Raw genomic sequence first — 27304 nt, 5'->3', positions numbered from 1 at the left:
TTGGGTCATGATCTCGTGGTTCGTGGGTTCGAGCCCCGCGTTGGGCTCTGTGCCGACTGCCAGCTCAGAGCCTGGAGCCTGTTTCAGTCTGTGACTCCCTCTCTCTCTGACCCTCGCCTGCTCATGCTGTCTCTCTCTCTCTCCTAGAAATAAATAAAACATTAAAAAAAAAATAAATTACTAGAACTGATAAATGAATTCAGTAAGTTCACAGGGTACAAAGTCAATATACAGAAATTTGTTGCATTTCTATTCTGTAATAATGAAGTCGCAGAAAGAGAAAGTAAAACAATCCCATTTGCAATTACACCAAAAATAATACAATACCTAGGAATGAACTTAACCAAGGAGGTGTAAGACCTGTACACTGAAAACTACAAAGCACTGATGAAAGGAACTGACAATCACACACACAAATGGAAAGCTATTCCATGCTTGTGAATTGGGAGAACAAATATTGTTAAAATGTCCATACTACCCAAAGCAATCTACAGATTTAATGCAATTCCTATCAGATACCAACAGAATTTTTCACAGAGCTAGAACAAATAATCCTGAAGTTTGTACGGAATCACAAGAGAACCTGAATAGCCAAAGCAGTTTTGAAAAACAAGAACAAAACTGGAGGTATCACAACTCTGGATTTCAAGGTATACTACAAAGTAACAGTAATCAAAACACTGGGGTACTGGCACAAAAACAGACACATAGGTCAACGGAACAGAGTAGAGAGCCCAGAAATAAATCCATTATTATGTAGTCAATTAATCTTCAACAAAGGAGACAAGAATATGCAGTGGGAAAATAACAGTGTCTTCAACAAATGGTGTTGGGAAAATTGGGCCACTTTCCGAGGCCAAACACGAATAAAAAAACTCAGGATGAGTGAAGGACCTAAATGTGAGACCTGAAACCATAAAACTGCTAGAAGAAAGCATAGGCAGTAATTTCTCTGACATTGGCCATAGCATCATTTTTCTAGATATGTCTCCTATGGCCAGGGAAACAAAAGCAAAAATAAACTGTTGGGACTATTCAAAATAAAAAGCTTCTGCACAGCAAAGGAAACAATCAACAAAACTAAAAGATAGCCCACTGAATGGGAGAAGATATTTGCAAATGACATATCTGATAAAGGGTTAGTATCCAAAACATATGAAGAAGTTATACAATTCAACACCCAAAAAACAAATAATCCAGTTAAAAAATGGGCAGAAGACACGAACAAACGTTTCTCCACAGAAGATGTACAGATGGTCAACAGACACCTAAAAAGATGCTCAACATCACTCATCATCAGGGAAATGTAAGTCAGAACCACAATGAGATATCACCTCCCACCTGTCAGAATGGCTAAAACCAGAAACACAGAAACAAGTGTTGACAAAGATGTGGAGAAATAGGAACCCTCCTGCACCCTTGGGAATACAAACTGTTGCAACCACTGTGCAAAACAGTATGGAGCTTCCTCAAAAAATTAAAAATAGAGTTACCGTATGACCTCGTAATCCCACTACTGAGTATTTACCCAAAGAATACAAACACAAAATATGAATGAAATACAAAATATATTCAGAAAGACATATGTACCCCTTTGTTGGTTGTAGCATTGTTTACAATAGTCAGATAATAGAAGCAGCCCAGGTGTCCATTGAGAGATGAATGGATAAAGAAGAAGTGGTATGTATATGCAATGAAATAATACCCATGAAATCTTGCCATTTGCAAGAACATGGATGGATCTAGAGAATATAATGCTAAATGAAATAAGTCAGTCAGAGAAAGACATATCTCTCATATATGGAATTTAAGAAACAAAACAATGGAACAAAGAAAAAAAGAGACAAACCAAACAGACTCTTAAATATAGAGAACAAACTGATGGTTACCAGAGGAGGTGGGTGGGAGATAGGTGAATAGGTGAAGGGGATTAAGGGTACATACACTTAATCATGATGAGCACTGAGTAATGTATAAAATTATTGAATGACTGTATTGTACACCTGGAACTAATATACTATGTTAATTATATTGGAATAAAAGGTAAAATAAAATATCTGGCTTAAAAATTTCTTTGTAAACACCATTTTAATGGCTATATAATATTTCATAATTTATCCAGTAGCCCTTTGAATAGCTTGACATGTAAGTTTTTCACAAATTCTCATTAATATAAATGATGCTCAGTGAACTTCTTTCTGCGTAAAGCCTTTTCTTTGTTTTTCAGGATTTTCCCTTTAACGTAATGCCTGAAAGTGGGCATACTGTATTCAAGGATGTCCAGACTCGATACAAACAACTAAATTGCTTATTCTTATTTATACTCCCAGTAGTCATGAGAAAGAGTGCCTGTTTTATTATACTCTTGCAAGCATTTGGTATTATTATGAAAGACAAAATCAAGAACATTTGCTAATTTGATAGGTGTAAATTAAAGTCTTATTTTAATTGGCATTTCTTTGCTTCTCAGACTATTATTTTTTTTGCCATGTCTGTTAACCATCTTCCCCCCTCCCCCCAGATACTTAATGAGTATTTCCCAAACAGTTTATTTTTAAAAAAATTTTTAACGTTTATTCATTTTTGAGAGAGAGATAGCGTGAGTGGGGGAGGGGCAGAGAGCGAGGGAGATGCAGAATCAGAAGCACACTCCATGCTCTGAGCTGCCAGCACAGAGCCCGACCTGGGGTTCCGACTTACTGACCATGTGATCATGACTTGAGCTGAAGTCAGACGCTTAACCGACTGAGCCACCCAGGCGCCCCCAAAGAGTTTATTGAATAATACTTTCCTTCTGTGGGTCTGCAGTGCCCCATTGATCACATATTCATTCTTATATGTTGGAAAGCCTGTTTTGTACATGTGTCTGTCTACCCTTATGCTTGTACTATCTGTATGTCTTAAATTCTTATAATTTTATATAAGTCTGTTATAATCACTGGTTATTTTTCCAAACTTTGTAATCAGTTTTTAAAAAAAGTGACTTTAATTGGCACTAACACATATAAAATATGAGCTACAGATTTACAAAATTTGTTCTTTCCATCGAAGAACATGATGTCTCTCCTTTGATATCTCTCGTCATTTTTGTGGTTTTTCTTCATATAGGTCCCTACATTTCTTAGATTAGAACACATCATGAATAGTGTTTTTCCATTGACTTGTCTTATGTTTTATAACTGATTACTGCTGCTGTATTAAGAACAAGCAAATTTATGCCATCTTCTAATAACAAAGAATCAACTGCATATTTATTTTATGTCTACCATCTTATTGAGCTTGAATTAATTCTAGAAATTTCATTTTATGTTCATGGCTTTTCTAGTATATAATATCATCCATAAGTAATGATAATTATGTTTTCTCTTTTCCAAAATGTAGTTCTCATTTCTGTGCCATTTATTGTTTGCATTGACTAGAGTTCTAACTCAGTGTTAAGTGATGTGAAAATTATATACCTGAGTTTATTTCCAATTTTAATGAATATGATTCTGTGAGGAATTACGTGGCTGTTGGTTTCAGATAGATTTTTTAAATTAAGATATTAGCCTTTTAGTCCTAGGTTATTAAGAGCTTTTGAAAGCAATCAGGAATAGTCTTTTTTTTTTTTTTGGTAATAACAAATAGCTACAACCATTATTTATTTAGTTTTATCTAAACCAACATGACATCCAAGTTCACTGAATTACTCACTTCTCCTTAGAAGTCAAACTGGATACATATAGATTATATCTTGGTTTTCTCTAAAGCAAATGAATTCATGGCCATTAAAATACTAATTAGGAAAAGTGTCCCAGTAATCTTCAAATATTAAATTAATACCTGCATGAAAAATATAAAGTATAAGGGGCACATATTTAACATACAGAATCTGAATGATTGAGGGGGCAAATATCTTATAAATTTACCAGGTTTTAATAAGTTTCAGTTACTTTTTATTTTTTAAAAATGTGTATTTAAATATAGCTGATATAGCTATATCAGTGTCAGATGTACAACATAGTGATTACACAGTTGCATACATTAAATAACATCCACCTCAGTTAAGTGTAATTACCACCTGTCACCATACAATGTCATTACAGTATTGACTATATTCCGCATGCTGTACTTTTCATCTCTGTGACTTATTTTTATAACTGGAAGTTTGTATTTCTTTTCACCTATTTTGCCCATCCTCTTAACCCCTTCCCCTCTGGCTGCCACCAGTTGGTTCTCTGTATTTATGAATCTGTTTCTGTTTGTTGTTGGATAGTCTTGACTTTATTTTATGCCTTTTCAGAATCAACTGAAATGATCTAGGCATCTTTTTTTCTTCCTTACTTGGGCTACTGATGTGATATGTTAATGTAATGTAAAACATTACACCATCTAGATGTCCCTAATCTTAGGGACTTACCGAAGTCCCATTAGAAGTCCAATTAGACTTCCTTTTTATAAATCCCTCAGATACATTAGATTTCCTTTTTATACTATGTATCATCGATTATTTATCTCTTTGGTTTTCTGTAGAAACGATTTCTCCCCCCCCCAACTTTATCTCAATGAATTGAAGGCTGCTTATAAGGATACATAAAATATGATAGGATAGCAAAAATTCAAAACAGGAAATGATATATTGGATAAGCCATCAAGAGGTTACACAACTAGTAAGTGATAAAAACAAGTTCAGACGTGAGACTATGTGTTCCTTCTCTATTCACTTTCTCTAGGAGTATCTGGCTTTCTGATTCTCTTGTAGCTTGATCCTTCGGTAGAGTTTTATCTGAAAGAATGCATGATCTTTGTATCCTTCAGAAATTCCAGATCACCACTGTGTTTCTCAACTGAGATTTTATGGAAATTGGGCAACAGCAAATTGTGTTCTGTAATGAGTACCCCCGTTCTGGTTATTTTATGTGGCCAGCTAAAAAGAAACACATCTGCCTTACCAACTAGTTCAGCTGGGGACAGACCTATATTCTCTCATGGAAATGAAGGACCTAAAGAAGATCTGGTGCCTCAAATAAAATGGCCCCTCTGATAGAAATGAGCAAGGGAGAATTCCTGGAGAAAGGTTCAAATTTTTTCCTTACAAAGAGCTTTGGATCCCCCTTTAACAGAGATCAGGGTGAGCTTTGGTGCCAAGCTTTGGTGTTTATTATATCATAGCTATAGTATTTGTAGTCTGAATATTTTTAAGGAAGTAAAACCAGATGCTTGTTTTAGTCATGAAACAAACAACAAAAAAATCATTGGTCCTTTAAAAATTATGAAGAGAACGCCTAGCTTTAAGCTATGTTATTTCTGGATGCAGTATTCAAGGTAAAGCATATGTATAATGTACTTCTTGGTAACTGAATGAATTCACTTGTAAGGGATTATTGTTTTAAATTTGTTAAGCTTTGGGAAAGAATTCCATAATTATTAACTTTGTTCCAGAATAATTCATCTCTAGTACCTCTGTAGTGGCAATAATTAGGGAGCAGGGCCAGTTGTTTTTAAAACCATGGTTAGTTTGAGATAAAAATCACAGTTGTAGTGTCTGCACATCAAAGAGTGGTTGTCTTTCTTTTATTTACTACTCAGCTCATCCCAAAATGGGAGACTCATTAAAAACCAATATAAAAGCAACCCTGTCTTATCCTGTTGGAACAATTTAACCATCTATGAAAGGGCCATTTTTCTAAGTGTGACTCTTACAGTAATCAGCATGGGGTAGATTCTTCAATGGGGTGAGGCTAGGCGAGTACAGCTTAGCCTAGAACCAATTCCCATCTGTGGAATTATAAGCCAACACATGGAATAAACAACTAATGGTCTAATATTGGCCCGAGAGACTCCTTCTCAAGGAATGAAAGCATAAACAAAAACTTTTGAGGTGAAACAGTTGTACCTGAAAGCCATCTGTGTTTAGGAGGACCGTCACATACCACCTGTGAAAGCCATCTTTATAGTTTTGAAGAGTGGCCAATGGAAGAAAAAGTAAACTACTGATCTCTTCAAATATTTACTGAAGTTAGAATCTGTGCCAAACAAAATGTTAAGAAGTCCATTTGCTGGAAAAAAAGTTTAAGTATTGACCTTTATGAAAGAGGTGTATTAACTTTTTGGTCATTTTGTCCTATTACCAAATGTGTTGGCAAATTGAATTTTTAGAAATGTTAAAAAGAGTCTAATCACATTTTCAAATTAAATGTCCATTTTGCTGATTTTGTAAAATTTTAAAAGTTTTAAAAAATATTTTAAAACTTCTCTTTGATTGGTTTTCAAGTTTTCAAAATCCTACACTTGAGATTCAACATTTTCTACTCTTTATGCAGATTATATTATATGGACACATTAGTGTGATGTAATATTAAATTTTTTAAAAAGTAAGATCCAACATTTTGTTATTATTATATATAAAATATATATTAAGACAGTTGTTAGGATTGTGGCAACTCAAGTAATTTTTTTGTTTTTCAAACTTTTAAATATTGTTTTTCTAATTAGATAAATATTTTGCCATTGGTTTAATTTAAAAAACCAGAATTCTAGATACAGTAACAATATTCTCACAATCTTCCTGTGTATTCCTCTGTTCAACATGGTTCAAATTAAAGCATGATGATTGAAATAAACAGATCTAGAAGCCACATTAAAATACTTTCAGTTTTATTAATGTTGCCAGTTATAACTTCTGTTCAGTGAAGATGACGTTTGACATGATGTTGACAATTCCACTTTACAACATCATCACACCTACCCCTGTCTGTCCAATGTTTATTAAAATAAGAAGCCAAATTACGCTGGCCTCCGTTGTTAACCTTTGGATGGTTTGCTTCCCAGTGAAGCAATCCTACTCTTGAACTGAGGTTACAAATTGGTAGCCATAGGCTCTGTATATGGGGGTGGGGGACAGTTTTATTATCTGTCCACAATGTTTTAAAAAGACAGGGCAACTAAGTAAAACTAGGAGCTCGGCACGAAGATTTACATCCAGCCACTTTTATGCATTTACTCTAACCACATGCTGTCGTGGTCACTGGAAATTATGACATGGCTCAAGGTTAGGCCAATAAATCATCTGGAAAAGTGTTCTCAACACTTTTAGATTTTTCCCCTCTGGTCCCTTATTTCAGTTTTGATACATATTTATTTATACTCCTTTATCTACTTTGCTACAGACTCAAGCAATCCAATGAATCCCAAAGTGTATTTATTCCCATTTAGTTATAAATCCAATTTGTAATATTTTTCCCTTACTTGAGCCAGAGGCTCATCTTTCTCCCTGATGCCTAATTTGGATACATGATGGCCATCTGAATCCATTATTTGGATAAAGAACCCAATGTGCTTTTTTAGGTGAGATACCATATCAGTACGGTAAGGATTATTTAAGTACACCTTCTTTAAAACCATTAACATCATAAGAAAGATAAAGTAGAAAATGAAAGTTTCTCACAATTCCAAATACTCACCAATACTTATTTTTATATGATTATTATGATAGCCACCCATGTGAATGTGAAGTTGTATCTCAGTGTGGCTCTGATATCCATTTCCTAATTTCCTAATGGTTCTTGGACATTTGTGTATCTTCTGTGTAGAAATGTTCAACTCCTTTGCCCACATCTGCTCAGGGTTGTAAGGGTTTTTAATACATTCTGGAGACTAATCTCTTAGAAGATATGAGTTTTAGATATTTTGTCCTACTCTGTGGGTTTTCTTTTTACTTTCTTGACAGTGTCCTTTGAAGTACAAAAGTTCTTAATTTTGAAGAAGTCCAATTTACCTGGTTTTTCTTTTGTTACTTGTGCTTTTGATGTCATCTCAAAAACATTGCCTAATACAAGGCCACAAAGATTTACACCTGTGTTTTCTTCTGAGAGTTTTATAGTTTAGCTCTACGTTTAGGTCTTTTAATTTTTTTTTTTGAATTAATTTTTATATGTGGTGTGAGGTAGAGATCCAAAGTAATTGTTTTGGATGCATGTAGTTGTTTGAAAAATCTTTTGTTAAAAAGAGTATTTTTAGGGTGCCTGAGTAGCGTCTGACTCTTCATCTCAGCTCAGGTCATGATCTCACGGTTCATGAGTTCAAGCCCTGCATTGGGCCCTGTGCTGATTGCGTGGAGCCTGCTTGGGATTCTGTCTCTCCTTCTCTCTGCCCCTCCCCTGCTTGTGCATCGGCTCTCTAAATACATACATACATACATACATAAGAAAAAAAGAGTATTTTTCCTCATTGACTGGTCTTGGTGCCCTTGTCAAAAAACAATCGACCAAGGTGCATGGTTGGGTTTTTTTTTTCCCGTGTGTGTGTGTGTGTATGTGTAAATTTTGACTTTCAGCTCAATTCCATTGATTTATATGACTATCTTTATGCCCGTACCACACTGTTTTGATTACTATAGAGCTTTGTAGTTGTTTTTGAAATTAAAACTGTAAGTTTGAAATTCTTTTTTAAGGATTGAATTGGCTATTCTTGGTCCCTTACAATTCCATATAAGTTTTCTTTATCAGCTTAATTTCTTAAAAGTCAGATAGAATTCTGATAGGGATTATGTTGGATGTGTAGATCAGCTTGGAGAGTATTGCCATCTTAACAAAGTTAATTTACTGATCCATGAACATAGGATGGTTTTACATTTATTTATATTTCTTTAATTTCTTTCAGCACTGCTTTATAGCTTTCAGAGTATGAATTTTGCACTTATTTTTTTAACATATTCCTAAGTATTTATTCTTAGGAACACATACAAACTATGGACTAGGTCTCTTTTTAAATATATTTTATTATTTAATGAATTTGAGACACAGAAAGGGAGAGAGACACAACTGGGTAGGGGTAGAGAGAGAGGAAGAGAGAATTTCAAGCAGGCTCTGCATTGTCAGCATGGAGCCCGATGTGGGGCTTGAGCCCATAAACCATGAGATTATGACCTGAGCTGAAATCCAGAGTCAGGATGGGATGCTCAACCTACTCAGCCACCCAGGTGTCTATCTTTTTGTTTTAATAGACTTTATTGTGGGGGTAGTTTTAGGTTCATAGCAAAATTGAGTGGAAGACAAACATCTCATCGATGCCCTGCCTCCACGCTTACATAGCCTTCTCCATTATTAACATCCCCAACATAGTGGTACGTTTGTTGCATTTGATGAATCTACATCGACACATCATTTTCATCCAAAGTCCATGGTTTTTATTGGCTTCTTTTGCTTAGTAATGTGCATTTAAATTTCCTCCATGCCTTTTCATGGCTTGATAGCTCATTCCTTTTTAGTGCTAATATTTCATTATCTGGACACACCACAGTCTATTTAGCAAGTCTCTTACTGAAGGACATTTTGACAGCTTCTAAGTTTTGGCACTTTGGGCTGCTCTAAAAATCTGTGTGTAGATTTTTGTGTGTATCACAAGATTTTTATCCCTTTGGGCAAATACCAAGGAGCTTAAATGCTGGATTGTATGGTAAAATTATGTTTAGTTTTATAAGAAATTGCCAAACTGTCTTCTGAAGTGGCTGTACCATTTTGCATTTCCATGAACAATGAATAAGAGTTCCTCTTGCTGCACATTATTGCCAGCATTTGGGTTGTCAGTGTTTTGGATTTTGGCCTTTCTAATAGGTGTGTAGTGGTATCTCAGTGTTTTAATTTGCATTTCCCTAACCACACATGGAGCACTTTTTCATATGCTTGTTTTTCATTTGCATATCTTCTTTGGTGAGGTATCTGCTAAGGTCTTTGGCCAAGTTTTAATCAGGTTACTCATTTTCTTATTTTTGAGTCTTAAGAGTTCTTTGTATATTTATATATTTGTGTATGTTCTTTGTATGTAAGCTATCAGCTATATCTTTTGTAAACATTTATCTCCCAGAATATGGCTTATCTCGTCATTTCTCCTGAAATTTTGTTTTTATAATCCATTCTTCCAATTTTTGCCTATTACTTTTAATTTAATCCATTTACTTTTCATATAATTACTGGCAAGGTGGATTTATGTCTGTCGCTTTGTTTGCTCCTTATCTTGCCCCTTAGTTATTCCACAATTGCCTTCTTTGTTATATATTTTCTAGTGCACCGTTTTAATTCCCTTGCTTCTTTTATATGTATTTTTGACTTATTTTCTTAGTGGCTGCCCCCCCTGGAATAGGATTAGCATCTTAATTTAGACCAGTGTAACTTGTACTGATACCAACTTAGTTTCAGTAGTATACAAAAACTGGTATACTATATAGCTCTGTTCTCCACCCTTCTATTCTGTCACGGCCTAATTCCTATTACACTGTAGATCCATTAATATAAATTTAAAATTATTGCAGTAGACAGTTACCTTTGAAATTAGAGGGGAAAAGAGTTACACAGGATACATTTATAAGTATGTATGTAGTTACATGCTATGTACATACATACTATGTACTTACTTTCACTGGTACTTTTAATTTTTTCATGTGGAAAGTTGTAGTATCTCTTCACTTCAGCCTCGAGGCCTCCCTTTCATGTTTCTTCCTAGGGCAGTTCTGCTAGTGATAAACTCTGTTTTGATCTGCGAGTGTCTTAATTTCTTTCATTTTTGAAGGTTCATTTTACCAGATGATTCTTGGTTGAGCTTTTCTTTTGAGCACTTTGAAGGTATCTGCCAGTGCCTTCTAGAAGCTTCCATTGTTTCTGATGAGAAATCACGTTAATATTATTGAGGACCTCCTATATACAATAAGTCTCTTCTCTCATGCTGCTTTCAAGATTTTCTATTTGTCCACGGGCTTTTGACAGTTTGGTTATAATGTATCTTCTGTGTAGGTCTTTTTGAATAAGTCCTACCTATAGTTCATTGACATTTTTGGATTTGTAGATTTGTATCCTTCAGATATTTTCTTCTCCTTGCTTTTTTCCTCCTCTGAGGAAATCTACATCTACAATACATATATTGGTCACTTTGATGGTGCCCCATAGGTCCCTTAGGCTCTATGTGCTTTTATTCTTTTTCTTTTTGTTCCTCAGACTGAATATATTGTCAGTTGACATGTTTTCACTCATCCTTTCATCTTATTCAAATCTGTTGGTGACCCCTGTGGATTTTTGGTACAAAAACTATAACTATTCACCTTTGCAGAATCTCTACTTAATTCCAGTTACATGTCTGTCTTCCCAGACGTGTGTCAACCAGGGTCTATTTGGCTGAGTTTAAGCTATTTCATTCCCTTTAAAATATCCATCACTGTTTGGTGACGCATGGTTCCCATTTTGCTTTGGTTCTTTAAACATGTTTCTTTTAGTTCTTTGAACATATTTAAAGTATCTTGTTTAAAGTCTTAAGTCTAATGTCTGTTTTTTTTTCTCTTGGGCAATTTCTACTGTTTTTTTCTCTTAGGCAATTTCTATTGATTGCTTTTTTCTTGGGTATGAGACATGCTTTCTTTCTTTCCATGTGTTATATTATTAAGAATCAGACATTTTAATAATATAATGTGCCACATCTCGGTATCAGGTTCTCCATCATCCCCAGGGTTTATAGTCGTCACCTATCGTTGTTGTCTAGTGACTTTTTCTGAACTACTTTTGTAAAGCCCATATTCTTTATAGTGTGTAGCCACTGAAGTCTCTATTGATCAGCTGATTGGACAGAGATTCCCTTGAATCAAATCTCCAGCTCTTGCTGAAAGAGTTCTGAGTGCATGTTGTGACAGTCAGTTTATAACTGCCTTAGTCTTCACTTCCTGCCTTTGCACTGAGAGGTGACAGCTATGGCCTTCTCAGGTCTTTACTGAGCACACACATTCCTATACATTTGCATGGCCTTCTAGATTTAAAATTTTTACTGATCATGTCCTTATTATTAGGGTCTTTTGTGTCCCATCCAAGAAAGTCTGTCTACCTCAAGATTGCAAAAATATTCTCCTCTTTTCTAGTGGCTTTATGTGTTCTTAGTTTTATGTTCTGTTCTATGATTATTTTTTTTTAAAGATTTTTTTAATGTTTATTTATTTTTGAGAGAGAGACAGAGTGTGAGTGGGGGAGGGACAGACAGAGTGGGAGACACAGAATCTGAAGTGGGCTCCAGGCTGAGCTGTTGGTCCAGAGACTGATGCGGGGCTCAAACTCACAGGCAGTGAGATCATGACATGAACCAAAGTCGGACATTTAACCAACTAAGCCATCCAGGTGCCCCTGTTCTATGATCATTTTAAGTTAAATTTTGTATATTATGTGAGCTAAGGGTTGAGGCTTATTTTTTCCATAGAGCTATTTTATTGTTCAATCACTAATTATTAGATTTCCCCATTGAAATGACTTTGATGCCTCAGTCAAAAATTAATGGACTCTACGTGTGTAGGTCTGTTTCTAGGCTCTATTTTGTTCCAGAGATTTGTCTATTCTTATGCCAAAACCATAGTCTTGATTACTATACCTTTATAGTAAGCCAACTTTTCAAGATTGTTTTGGTTATTTTAAATCCAATTCATTTGCATATCAATTTTAAAGTGGTTTATCAAGTTCAATGAAAAACTAATTGGAATTTTGATAGATTATGTTGAATCTATAGGCCAATTTGGTAGGAATCTTTTATATACATCTAATCCATAAATAGGGTATTTATTTAAAAATACCTTTGTATTCTAAAAGGTGTTCTTCTTTTATTGTGAACAGAACATGGAGAAAAGAACATAAAATATATAAGACACATCCACGCGGCCCAGTTCAAGACACAGAACCCTGCCAGGATTCCAGAAGTTCTGTATCTTGATCTCATCCTTGATGGTGGTTCCATTCTTTCCCAACCAGATGCTACTGGTTGACCTTCATAATAATCATGACCTTTATAATAATAATTTTCTTGCTTTCTTTGTAGACCTATTTTTAAAATTTTACATGAATGGAAATCATACATGTGTNTTAATATATATCATATATATTTATATATTATAGATATATTTATTTTACCTTCATTCCTCAAAGAACTTTTTTTGTATGTAGAATTCTGTAATGGTAGTTACATAATTCCAGCACACTAAATTTATCATTCCCACACCTTCTGAGTCAAACAAGAAGCTGGCTACCGATTTGATGTCTTTATCTTCAAACACTCATAAGACATTCTCTTTCTACTGGTGTTCTGCAGTTTCAGTATGATATAGATTTCTTTATTCTGCTTTGAAGAAAATTTTTAGTATTTTTTCCAACATTTTAAATTGTGTCCAGTAGGAGTGTCGGTCCTGCCATTATTGGAAATGGAATTAATTTTAATTTTAAAAATAAAATCAGAATCTTACTTTACACTTCTCTATAACTTCCTGTTTTTTCTAACTTCCTTTTAAAAATTAATTTATGAGATTTTTTTCCCATGTAATTTTATATTCTATTTTTGTGAGTGCATATAATGCCATGGTAGGAAAATACCAATTTACTGCATCTCCCACTGTGTATTCAAGTTGTTTCTGACTTCTGCTCTAACAGATGCCACACAAAATGCTTTAAACTTAAAAATTTCTTCACATGGGATAACTAATATTAAGACTCATGAAATCAATGTTACAAAGTAGATGTGTCGCCACTTAGTTACAGACCAGAGAGAACTGGTGATTGGTTTTGCTCTAGGGACCTTAGATGGTCAAGTGCCACCAAACGTCCTTGACAACAGATGGGGTGACTGATGCTGCACCAGTCCCAATTACTCACCAACCTTCCAGTACTCTCTATGCACATCTAGAGAGATCACTAGTAACTTAAGAAACATGCAAATACAAAAATATGATGGAGGGCCACTTCAGCCCACGGTTAGCTCCCCTACACAGAAAGCGGACCTTTCCTTAATCATGCTGTAATTACTATGGGAAGTATATAAGGAGTTTAATACAAGAGATTTGTATATCTTCGGAGCCTTCTGATAGTAAAAGTGTAAACTCAGAAGTATTATGTCTGTTCAGATAATTATAAGGAGTGGTAAGGGAGTTCTTCCTGGTAGCCAGGGTTACTCTAAGAATATTTCTGTGCAAGAAAAGGTAGTACAGTAATTATTGCTTTGATTTTCAAATTCTATTGTAACATAGGGCATATATAATGATACTGTACTTCTCATAAGAAAAGGGCATACTGTAACTTGTTATCTTAAATAAAGCTGATTGATGCCCAATCTAGCAATTTTGGAAAGATAGGAATCCTGCCACTTAAAAAAAAAAAAAAAAAAGTAACAATAAAAAAAACATCGCTGCTGCTTCTCCCAAAACAAACAGAACAAAACCAAAAAACACCAGAAGCAAAAATCTGAGGTTGCAGCATGAGGAATGTAATGCTCCTAAGTATATACAAATGATGAAAGGCTCATCATATTTAAAAATTTTAATTAGCTAGTGTATCATCCTGCCTCTGTTATTACTATTAATCCTTCATTTCAAGAAGCATCCTATTAGGTAAAGCAATTTCCCAGGGAAGCACTTTGCTAATATTAACTGTTGTCGCACTTCTTGTACACTCTGCTTACTAACTCAAACCAAGACTGTCTTTAGCAAGCTAGTTCCCTTCCCTGGCGTAGCAAAGCAACTTTGGCATGATGCAAATAAATTCTGTCTCCTGTTTCCTACCCAAAATAGGCATAGGTAATAAGTGCGTTATTTAATAATATAATCCTGAAGAGTCATGGGACAAGGCAGTAAAGGCCTTTCCCACAAAACCACCTTTTGAGTATTTGAAATCGGAGTAAAAAAAGTGTCTGCTTCATCAATATTGTTCAGAGTATATACTTAGGTATTGAAACCATTTAAATAACTGTAAATGCTGTGTCCGGCTTAAGATATACGGAAGTGAGACTCAAGGTAAAGAAAACATGGGCTAGAACACTGAAATAATCAAGTAATAATTCTCTGCTCTATGCCTTCATTTAAAATGTATGAGAAAAAGCGTTATCTAGTTATAATGACTTTCATAAGTCAATTAGTCATTGTTAATGCACTCTAAAGACAAGTGTGACGATTTCTCTAATTTGTTTTTGATATTTTTTTAATGTCCTAGACACAAATGACATTTTTAATTCTTTCTACAAGTGTAAGTAATCAAATCAGTTGGTTTCACTTAGACAACAGCTCACACATCCGTCCCAGGACTGCTTGGCAGACTGGAGCGGAGTTTAAAACACCAAAAGAAGCAAAGATAAAATCACACTTAACGCTCATCTTAGGAGATGAAAAGTTTACTTAGAAATTGCAAACATTTAGCAAAGATACGACATAAACACTATTTTTCATATTCTACAGAAATACAGTAAGTTATAGCTGGCTTGGTACATGATCACATGGTAAAAACAATCTAGTGGAAAAAACCAATGGTTCATTCTACTTTTCTGCCACTTGTTACAACTTAATAAGTGTACCAGTCAGGACTGGAAGACAGATGCATAGGAAGATTAGAATCCTAGGGCTGTTTGCTAATACACATTACTATAAGAATAATATAAAAATAAAACAAGTACAGATACACAATTAACATGCAATTTAAGCTATTATTTTGAAGAAACAGGACAGAATTTAGTGAACACATTGAGAAATGTGTTAATAATGTGTTGTTATAATGAGCATATCATGGTATTTTACATGGCATGGAATTTCTTCCTCCTTAAATAATGCTTGGCAAATTGGAACAGATTGAGCTACTTCTACAGCAAATTGAAAATGAAGAGAATGTGGATAATTTTACTAGATACTTTTCTAAGTATACTAAATAATTTTTAAAGTACCATAATTTCATGCCTACCCCACCATCTCCCAATTTAAAATAAAGTCAAACTTTGTACCCTATGAACTTGCACCGTCCAGTATAGCAGCCCTCAGCTACACACGGCTGTCTGAGCACTTGCAAAGTAGCTAGTCAGGACTGACGCGGACTGTGAGTGCAAAATACACAATGAACTTCAGAAACTTACTATGGGGAAAAAAAAGATAAACTATCCCCATAATTTTGTATATTGAATTTTGTATATTGATTACAGAGTAAAATTTATTTAATATATTGAGTTAATTAAAATATTTAAGTTAATGTCACCAGTTTCTTCTTTAGTGTGCCTGCTAGAAAATTAAAAATTACATATGTGGCTCCCATTTATTTCTACTGGACAGCGCCCATACAGATAGTCTACAGTCACATATTAGCCTTAGGATTTAGCATCCTGCTTTAAGCACTCTGGAGTACTAACTCCCAGAACACTCTAAGCACTCTGCACATACTTTACTGCAAAATTTATTTTTTATCCCTCTGCAAAGTATACATTTTAAGTGTAAAAAGAATTCACAAAATATTTAATCCTTAAGAAATGTCAATTACTACACATTGTAAGAGCTAAAGGATCTTCGATGCAGACTGGAAAACAGGGGAAAATAGTTAAAAAAAAAATTAACAGTGCAATCAGAGGGAAGACAATTAGTATCTCCAGTAAAATTAAGTTAGCCAAACTTATCTTTAATGCCCAGGATCTGACCTTGCACCACAGATCATATATGTAACTTGTCCACTGAAACGCAACCTACAAGAAAATCTTTTTTTTTTTTTAATGTTTTATTTATTTCTGAGAAAGAGAGAGAGAGAGAGAGAGAAACAGCATGAGCAGGGGAGGGTCAGAGAGAGAGAGGGAGATACAGTATCTGAAGCAGGCTCCGGGCTCTGAGCTAGCGGTCAGCACAGAGCCCGAAGAAAATCTTTAAAAAAACATTAAACTGCAACTTAAATACTCCATTATTCTGGAAAATCTTCAAGCAATATAAAATTCTCCCACAAGGTCAATTCTAGTAGCAGATAGTATCTGAGAACTATCCCTTAGAGTCCCTCAGTGTTAAATAAAGTAAGCAACTGCTTAGTGTCTGAGAGGCTTGGATTTTTTAAAAAAAATTTAGAGGCTATTAAAAAATATCACTGACCTCTTCTCATTTTCTGCCCCTCCTCCTTTGTTAAAAAATTTTATTAATAGTGTGTATAAATCCCTGGCATATTGATACCACATCATCTTTTATTGTATCCATCTCAAATACAAATTAATCTAGCACACATTTCATTATTCTCCTAGGAACACCACCAAAATAGAACACTGACAGCGGTCACCACAGTCAGAAGCCAGTATCACAGTCCTGCATCAAGAACCTCACCAGGAGGCGATGCCTAATGATGCTTGGATTACACACTCTGCTCCTCACAGCTCAGGTCGGAATGTTTGTTTTTCAATTGTTTAAATCTGTTTACACTGGGTAAGCTCTGTCAAAAGTGCTCTGAAAGCTGCAAATGAACCAATGCTGAAACTACTGTGTCCTTCATAAGGATTTCCCCCTCAGAGTAAAGATGTTCTCAGAAAACAAGTAAGGAGAAGTTACTTAATATAATTTTATATTTTACCATCACCACTTTTAAGACACTGGAAAGCAACCAGGTTTTAAGAAGAAATAAACAGAACCTAAGCCAGGCAGTATCAGGCGCACAACATAGAACCCGACTGCAGAAGTCTACAGCAGTTCTGTCTCTCTGTCTCTCTCTCTCTCGTTTGGCAGCCTATTAAGACATTTAATCACATTTATTAATGTGCCTTGCACAGAAAGATACTTGCTTAAACTCTTCCCATCTCCTATCTTCAGACCATGTTCTATACAAACAAGATTTTTATTGCCTGTTACTAACTCCAGCCTAAATAAGCCTAGTAATTCAAGACAAATGATATAATTTTTCAGTTTCAAACATATATTACTCTAAAAATATACCCCTCCATGAAAAGATAACAAGTTTCCTTTCCAAAAGCTGTTGATTTGACGTTAGATCAGTAACTGTCTAAATATTTATTGAGCGCCTACTATGACTGCACTCAGTCTACACTCATTCTTTAACCAGTAAGAAAAATACCTGCTCCAAATGCAAGATGACACTGGTGAGGGAAGATATTATATGAGCACTTCTAATGAGTCACTGTCTGAATGTGTGAAATTGTTCACCTCCGACATGAAAAAAAATCTCAATACGTATTACTGATCACTTTATAAAGATAAATAAACATTTGAAGTAAGCTGCATAGTACTTTGAGGAAATTGATGGCCATACACAAAATTAAGGCTGATTCCCTAAAAGTACGGAAGAACAGCCAGAACGTCCAGGTTCAGAAGCATCCAAAGACAAAAATAAACAGTTTACACAGATATCTGGTTAATTCGGGAGAATGGCACTTGTGTTAGGTTTCCAACTTTGCTTGAGGGGGCTGGTTTAATACAGAAAACTGCTTTTAAAGAGGAGCACTTTAAGCAAATATGAAAATAAAAACCTCTTAAATAAAATTCTCTGTAAAATCACTATATAAATTCAAGTTCCAAATCCCATTTAAATCTATATATACATACATATATGTGAACACACATATATGTGGCCTGAAAAGTATGGAAGTTTCACCTACAACGTGTTGCAGCTGTGTATCTTGCCTTGAATGTTTTGAAGCTAATTATGTACCTTCAGCACAATACCATATTTCTCCTGAAGCTATGGATGCGGGCAATGGCGACGAGATAGAGGGAAGCTAGTTTTCGCTTTCTAGCCTTTAACCATTCCGACCTGATGGATTCCTACAAGGCGTGAGGCATCACGCACTGTCCTGAACCCGTACGGGGTCTGCACAGAGAACACTCTCACAGGGAAATTGAAATTTTAAGAAGCAAAAAAAAGTTGTCAGTTTGAAAACCAACAGCAATCATTTCCTGAACAGGATTTCCAAAAACAAAATGAGGTCAATTGAAACACCCCCACCTCTGCCAAAGGTGGGAAACAATACAGTACAGAAACTGATTCCGTAGAAGACGTGGGTTAAGAGAACATTCGTAAGAGCCAAGGGAAGCGGCGAGAGGAAGAAGAGTGAGGCAGTCACAGAGTGTCCACGAGCTACTGCACAGGTAGTGGTTTATAAAAAATACTATCTATACTAAAATTTTAAGAGCTAGTAATATATTTAGCGTATTTTTGCCTTTTCCTTTTTGCCGCTGAATATGAAATTTTGTCCTAAGTTTACTAAATCTTCTACACCCTGAGGAATAACAGATCAATAAAAGAAATGCCAGGGTTAGCCTTGTGGACCTTACTATTGTCCAAAAAGCACAACCTATATAGAGCTAATATTCTTGGAAGCACAAAGTTTCATCAGCAGACTACGCTACTGCTACCTTTTTTTTTTTTTTTTTAGCAAAGAGTTTGGTTTTACAGTGTTAACATGACCTAACAAGAATACAGATGTCCAAGTTGAGAGCCAGATGTGCCCCCTGCAACACACACACACACACACACACACAGATCTACAACTGACACAATGGTTTTCTGTCTCCACTATGAACTATGACCTATTGCTGCCATTTAGGAATATATTATTCAATAGTCCTCTGAAAAGCACTTTGGAATCGTTAGCTATCTTTATGAAATTATAATTAAAAGTTATCTGCAATCTTGAAATATGGACTCTCTATCCCTCCCCTCTCCATAACCAAATATATAAAATGCCATATTTTAAATTTCATCTATTTACTTCTTTTTCTCCAACACAGAATTTGGGAGGAAATTCTTAAAAACCTTAAAGTGAGGCAAAGGATCTATTTAGGACAATCATAGGGACTTTCTTTTAGGGTACAGTGCCACTGTTTCCCTTGAACGTGGGCTGCACGGCTTCAGGCTAACCTTTAATTATGCACACTCTAAATACAATGCCTCCACCCCCAGCAAGTTAGTTGTCCCAGGGAAAGACCTAATTCCTCCTGGTAGGGTGCTTAAGCATGCTAACTAAGCAATACAAACCAAAGCATCCTACCTGCTCATATCAGTATCTCATGAATGGATAAAAAACTCCACGGGGCCGTGCCTAGCAACTGGAATAAATAAAACGAGTTACAGTCAACTGTTTGATAAAACTTCCATCCTTTGTTTTCTACCTAAACATTAATCTTGCTCTCTCTAGAAATAAGAAAGGCACTCAAATTACCACAGTATGTATAGCTGTTTTTTAAAAGACACTGTGTGACAAGTAGAATTCTCAGGGTTGTTTTCCCCTGCCCGCTGCCTTCAAGCCACGCATTCGTGCCACGCATTCGTCTCGGCCTTGCTGGGCCTCCACACACTTCTCCAGGGAATGGGAGCACAGGAAGAGTGCCCCCAGGCATTGGGGGGTGGGGGGTGGGGGGCAGCAGGTATGAAGTACCGGGGCTGCACACTCTACTGGAAAAGTTTACTCATAAGACAAAAGGTTTTAATAATGCTGTTCAAATTTCCTAGCGTATTTTAAATATCTTAAAGTTCTAAAATATAATTCTCTGGTAACAAAATAACTGTCAGCTTACAAAAACTTTCTGCAAAGAAAAGAATATATGTTATTTCTTTTTATAACTAAATCTTTAGTATCGTCTGTAATTAGGAAGGACTAAATATTGATTAGACTGTTGTACAGTAAGTGGCAGCTGAACTCCTAAATTAATATTTAGCTCATGTCAGACACCATCTTGTGCTCCAGAAAATTACTAACGTAATGTGTTCTCAACAACATTAAAAGTTCTCTTTATATAACAAGCATGAATTGACATGACATGAATACATCTAAATCACACAGTCTATGCTTTCCTGCATACTGCCACGTAAAAGTTGAGGAACTTTTGTTTTCACATCTTGTGTCACATAAGCCCTTATCTGAAGATTTAAATGGCTTTTAGTGACAACATTATACATTTAATCCTAGTAATTTAAAAAAGCCTTTAATCAGAACCGTACCATAGGAATAAGGGATATGACTCAAAGTCGGGGCTGAGAGTTTACAAAGAGGTAATAAAAATGCTAAAACCTAGAAAAGAAAAAGGGGAAATTAATAGGTAGCTAATCCTTAAATTTAAGAGGAAAAAAAATGACTCACAAAGGTTTAAGAAATACCTAAAAGGTCTATGGTTCAAGCTGGGGAGTAGAAAAGGAGACGCAGAAAATGACTATCCGTGCACATACAGAGATCAAAAAGTCTTTGAAATCAAAAATTTCTTCAAACGCTCCAAAGTGTCTCTGGCTCTGTTGGCAAAATCTGCCTTCCAATACCATAAATGAACAGAAAGTGGTGTTCTTAATGCGAATGAGCTTTGTTCTATGAATTTTTAATATATGTTAAAGTAGAGTTAATTCATAATTATAGAGCTGCATTTTTTGGCTGGGATTTAACAAGCTTTAAACAAGGTAGTTAAATGAGGAATAATCTAAATTAACTTAATTCTATATGTAATAGCTCACCTGTAGTATCATGACGCTGGTATATATCATTCATTCATCATCCATTGCTCTAATCTATCAATTTCTCAATCCTAACTTATTCTATCCATTACTCATGATCAATCTTTCCTATTTTCAATGAATCATTTATTAATTTGATAAATATTTAATGAGTCCTCACCATGTGCAAGGCACACAGTAGAATCTGGGAACACCAAATTACCAAAATAGGTTTATCAGAAAAAGGTGGGGTTGGGGAGGAAGTTGGTGGTGGAGGTATTTACAGATCTTACTGCTTTTGGCTTGTCGGTAGTATTCTTGATCCACAGGACAGCAGGATGGCCTACTGTCCTTCCAATGAAAGTCTGATGCAGTGGGTCAGTCTAAACTATCTTTTCCTTTCAACAATGACGTATGTACAGGAAAAAAAAAAAAAAAGGAAAGACTAACAAGTCCCTGAAAACAGACACATCCTTTCCACTGCATGAACTCACTACCACGCTACAGCTAATGAGTTTAGATGTCAACCACTTAGGAAAAACACAGCCATATAGGGCAATACTAGGTTTTTCTGTGAATGAACACTTGAAAAGTACAGACATTAGAAATAAAGTACACACAAAAGTCACAAACGGTTAAGTATCCTTTGGATATTTGTGTTTTTACTCCCTACTCAAAACTTTGTTAGGAAGACGAGACAAAGGTATCTTAAAGGATTGCATGGCTTCATAAAGGGGTGGATTAAAGGCCTTAAAACACACGAAGGCAGATAACATCAAAGGTGGGTAGGATGCTCTGTGGAGGGTAGAAAAAGGCGTGGAGCACTGTCAAATGGAGCTGCTGTTCACGGGGGATTGACGATACTCCTGTCCTGACACTCTCACATCAAACAGAAGAAGCCCTATTACTTGGGATACTTAAAATGATGCTTGGAAGAAAGGGAATACTGAGCGATGCCAGGATCTGGCAACATGAATCCAGTGGAATGGGGCTGAGTCTCTCATTTCCTCTCCATGTAGTCGCCCCACCATCCCCTGCAGGTGCAGAAAATCACAAGCTAATGGTTTTATCCACAGAGGTCTAGGTAGACCTTGAGGTATTTGATTCAAAATACGCTTTGTACACAAAGGGCCATGGAATTATGTTCATAATGGCAATTATTTTCTTACATTTCTAAAATACTATGAAAACTATAAAAGGTTAATTTTGTCCCAAAAGAGAAAAGCAGCTTCTGTCTGCAAGGGCCGGGCTGGACAGTTTTTCTGGTGTTCTAAAGTCTCACCTGACAGGTTGCTCCTCAACAAAACCATGATGCAGGAAGAAAGAACTTATTCCTTCCCTAAGCTTAAGGCCATGTGCCTCACTCAAGCCCAAGGTTTCCATAATACAAGCTAGGAGAAGCCTGCCTTTATGCCTGTCCCCTCACCCCACAGGTGAAAACGTGAAAACGAGAACAAGCAAAGCATGGAGGTCACTTACTTCTGCCACTATGGCATCCTGCTCACACGTACAGGACGACAGGCAGTTTCCATCACTAGGGGAACTTTGAGAAGGGCAGTTCGTACGAATATTGTGTGTGTTTGTGTTTAACGGGTTATGAAATTCATTGGGAAAAGGACGGAGAGTATCTTCAGAACATATCCTTAAAATTAGACAATTAAGGAAAAACATAGGAGAGTGAAAGGGTCAAAAAATATGGAATGGACTGGGAAAATGAAGAAAAGATAGGCGAAAAGGAAATAAACACAGACTATTTACAAGGGGAGAAAACGTATTAAGAAAGTAAACATTAGCTGGCCCTTTTCCCACCCGGCCTCACAGACCTGAAGAACCCAGCCCTTATTACTAAGATAAGATACAGCTGTACGGTGCCTACTTTGGTGCCTCATCCCTGATAAGTTTAGTATCAAAGTCTTTAAGTTGTTTTATTTTTTTTTAAAATAAAGATTGAAGACCCAACCTTCAAAATCTATTCTTTCCCCCTGGCTTTTGCCAGCAAATTTTTAATAACCACTTCATAAAAATTTTGTGGCTTAAGTGTACCTTCAAGAACTTAAATTTTTAAAAATGAAGATTTTTAATGGATACATTTCCATGCATATTTCACTTTTCATGGTGAATTTAAAAGGAAGATAAATCGCAGTAACTAAAAATGGCATTCCAGGTTTTAAAAAATAATGGTTTTTATAAGGGCTAATGTGAGTGTTTTTGGCCCATACCAAATTTGAGGTAAAAAGAATCTATCAAAACTAGTAATAAAAATAATTTCCCAGTACTGCAATTACATAAAGTCTTAAAATTAGTTTTTCTTTTAAAATAACCATTTGAAAATGGATTACACAATGGAAGCATGTTTTTTAATATAAATTCCGATACTTCTGACTTTGGTTACATTGGTCAATAACTTGAGTCGAGAAAGAGAAATGATATTTTCTCAAATCCCTTCTATCTGGCCATATGATTCTCAAAACAATAATTAGATGGAGTTATTCTGAGCTTGTGTTATTCTAAGGCTGAACTACAACTTAAATTTTTAACTGGAAAAGAAACTAGCCTATGCAGCAACTGCACTGAGGCGGGTACATGTGTCTGTGAACCAACGGGGAGAACCAAATGGGAAGCTTCATGTACAGAAATATAAAGGATGAGAAGAAACAAATTAAGACTCAATGTTTAGCAGAAGAAACTACAGTTATTTTATCCCCAAAGGAATGCCAGTTCTTAACAAAATAAATAAAATGAAAGATTTACCATGGACTTTTAACCTAAAGATGAAGAACACATAACAGCAAACAATTCATGCGACTGTGTGAGAAGGGAAAGCAATATTGCACTGAGGGGGACCTTGCGGGACTAACCCACCTCCTTCACTGACTCAGGGTAACCAGCCATTTCCGGTAGGCACTGGCAAACCTGGCCTGCTCTGCGTCCCGGCAGGTGGACAGTACTTGATCGATAAACCTGTGCTCCATTTCCAGGCCCCGCGAGTCTGGAGCTGGGGTCCGCTTCAGGCGTTTGGTTTCCTGGGAATAGCCTTGCTTGCTGGAGTCATTCAGCCCATCCACCTCCATGGCCTGAGACATGTGGGGGCCTCCTGGGATGAGGTGCAAGTCATTCGAAGTCCCCCCGGGGCTGTCTGCAGGTGACAACAGGGTCACACTGTGAGGAAACCTACCATGTAAGTGATGCTGAAGGTAGAAAATATGCCGCCTGTGAAAGAGGAGGGGGGAGGGGGGCGAGAATACAGAAAACTCATATCACAAAGTCAAGCTTTTCAGGAAAAAAAATAAGCTGATAATTTCAGCTTAACGATAACCCACAACCCTCGGACCAACTAAAATAAGCTGATAATTTCAAAACGTACTGTACTCAGTTCACCCCTTTAGTGACCTCGAGTTACCTGGAGGAAGGAGGTGGAGGAGTTACCCTGAAGTCTGCGTATTTAGCCCAGAGTCTTACAAGCCCAGATTACTGGACTGTGAGATGAATACTACGACCCTCAAAGGATGTTTAATATCACCGACTGAGATGACGGCAACCACCTGGAATTGTTACTCTTTGGAACTACAATCGGAAATTAGAAATGGGTCATAGCCCAATCTCTGCTGTCAAAAAAAAAAAACAAAACGGAACCAAAAATTACTGATATCCTAAAACAGAAGTGATTTAACAAAGGGATTAAATAGCTCCTCTAAAGGCTTAGCCCATGGCCTCTATCCAGTACTTTCTTTAATAAGAACACGTCTTATTATCTAAAAACCAACTTAACTTTCCCTGAAATCCGTCACTGTAACTACTGTCTAATCAAACAGGAGGAATGTGCTGAGCTCTGAGCAAAGCATTTAGAAGACACAGCTCTCTCCCTCTCTAAGGAGAGCAGGTACCCTGCCCGTAGACTCATCTAGAGTTGTTAAGAATGAAGATCTATGTGCCTAATCTCCAAAAATTTTGACTCAGTGGAGTGCATATCTACTGTATACAATAAGGTCAACAACATAGATTCTAGGTTCTTCTATCTCATTATTCATATTAACAACTCTAAGCTCTGAAAAGTTAATTCTGCCCATTTTCCCAGCATATTCTGGAGAAGACAGGGAGCATATAATTTAACCCTTTCATACAGGATAAAACTGAAAGGACAGATGAGGTGCCGAAAGGGACTGACTCAGTAGCAGAAAACGGGTCTGTATAACATCCAGGCCATCCCAACGGTCTCTTTTCCCCACGCACCACCCCAAACTTCAATTAATCTTTACACAAAGCTTCTACTCTGCTAATCTAGCTATCTCTTCAACACAAATATAATTTAAAATTTTTCTCAATCTTACTACTGATTACCTAAATATAAAATAGCCAACTAAAAAATCTGTAACATCAAAACAACATGGAAGTTAATGTCTATCTTGTCTCTAGAAAATGTGGAATAACAGTGTCTTTTTTATATGAGAAAAAGAAAATCATTTCGGAGGGTGCCAAAGAGGGTAGATGGTCTCCCATCTTCTAAACGTGTTTAGCCTGGAAGGGCAGCTGAACACATCTCCTCAAAAGGCACACATCTCAACAACTTTAAAAATATACAAGTATTTAAAATGTCTATCTCCTAGCTTGGCACAGGCAAATCCTTTGTCTACAAATACAATCCTACAGCCTGAAGTAGAATCCGCATTTATAGAGACAGAGATGCTTCAAAAAAGGGTTCCCATACCTGGACTTCATTCCAACACAAAAGTTACCTGGCTGTCAAATGTACTCAGAACTCAGGTTACGAGGTTGCTAATCTTACTCTTTCACTCCTTCCTAATAATCCTGTCCTGCTCCCAAAGCACACCTTACTTTTTTAAAAAAAACCCAAAACAACAACAGAACCCAACCAAGTGTCAAGAGCTTATTAACTTAAGGAAAGGTAATTTGCAGACCTTCAAAAAACTTAACTATTCTCAGAGTCCAATCAATGGGCTAATCAATGGTCTAAACCCAACTCTGTGTCAAAATTTACCTGTTAGGTTTTTTCCCTTTTTTTTTTGAAGACTAGATGCCAGCATTCCACCCCAGACATGCTACAAATATCAGGATCTCCAAGGAGGGAGTCTAGAAACTTCTGTGTTCAGTTTGAAAGTAACATAGGTGTTGCACAGTCAAGGTCGAATGCCACCATCTAAGCATTAGTCAAAGACCTGCATGAGGAACCTCTTACTGAAGATCATGAGAATATGGTAATGGAAACTCCTCTGAACACAGGCAAAGCTCCACAACCAGATTACCGTATTTACTCCAGAGGGTGGCCTACGATGTAAGACCTTCTATAGCTCTCAGGAAGACATGTGGTTTCATGCAGAAAATGGATTTTTCGCTTCTCTCACCTGTGACACCAAAGGGTTTCATGTCCTGGATAGGAATCAATCAGATCAGTGCTGAATTCAACTTCTTCTTCTAGAAGATGGGGAAGATTTATCCTTGCTTCCTCTGTTGAAGCTGCTGCTTCTTCATCTTTTGCAAGAACTAGAGCTGGCTCACTTCTCAAAGTGTTTTGTTCCAATACAGAACCATCTCTCACAGTTTGGCTAATCAAAGACTTTAACAAAAACTGGCGGTAGTGAAATCCACTGTGGTCTGAAACGTGCATGGATGCCCAGTGTTTAGTAGAAGACAGTTCATCAAGAAGAATCTTGTAGGAAGAAAAAAGGGAAGTGAGAAGTGGAACAGCCAAAGGCTCTTCTTTCTCCATTAATGCCTTGGATTTCTTTCATTTGTTCCTTTTTTTTTTTTTTGATAACAATACTTCTACCACTAACACTAACACTGTGTATACAATGTCCAACACTAACACTGTGTATACAATGTCCAACACAGTGCTGTCACTTAGTGGAAGCTTCGTAAAGGCTAGTTTCCCCTTTTCCCTGATAAAGTAATAAGAGATTTTTTTTTATATACACCACAGAATTTAAGGATTTGTCATTCTTTCCCTGGACCTTGATCAATCACATTCTGATTGGCACACTCACAGAAAAGCCAAATTCTATAATAATGATGAACATTAGGGTGATTATTTACAAGAATGCTGATGTTAAAGAGGAAATATAAATTCAGAGGTTACTTTGATGTAAACT

General features: G+C 36.3%; 1 protein-coding gene across 1 annotated transcript in view; it reads right to left on the bottom strand.

Annotated features, from left to right (window-relative positions):
• Nucleotides 1-15134: 15134 nt before the first annotated feature.
• Nucleotides 15135-27304, bottom strand: part of PTAR1 (protein prenyltransferase alpha subunit repeat containing 1) — a 46830-nt gene continuing 34660 nt past the window's right edge. Inside the window, exons 8-9 of the mRNA XM_077759296.1 lie at nucleotides 26558-26862; nucleotides 15135-24407 (exon numbers count right to left, since the gene is read on the bottom strand). Of these exons, the coding sequence (XP_077615422.1) occupies nucleotides 24065-24407; nucleotides 26558-26862 (648 nt within the window). The 3' untranslated portion in view covers nucleotides 15135-24064. The remainder of the gene's footprint in view (nucleotides 24408-26557; nucleotides 26863-27304) is intronic.

Source organism: Crocuta crocuta, unplaced genomic scaffold (assembly GCF_008692635.1).
Source record: "Crocuta crocuta isolate KB4526 unplaced genomic scaffold, BGI_CrCroc_1.0 scaffold41, whole genome shotgun sequence".
Lineage (NCBI taxonomy): Eukaryota > Metazoa > Chordata > Mammalia > Carnivora > Hyaenidae > Crocuta > Crocuta crocuta.
Note: the sequence above shows the minus strand (reverse complement) of the source record. Positions and strands in the feature narration are given on the sequence as shown.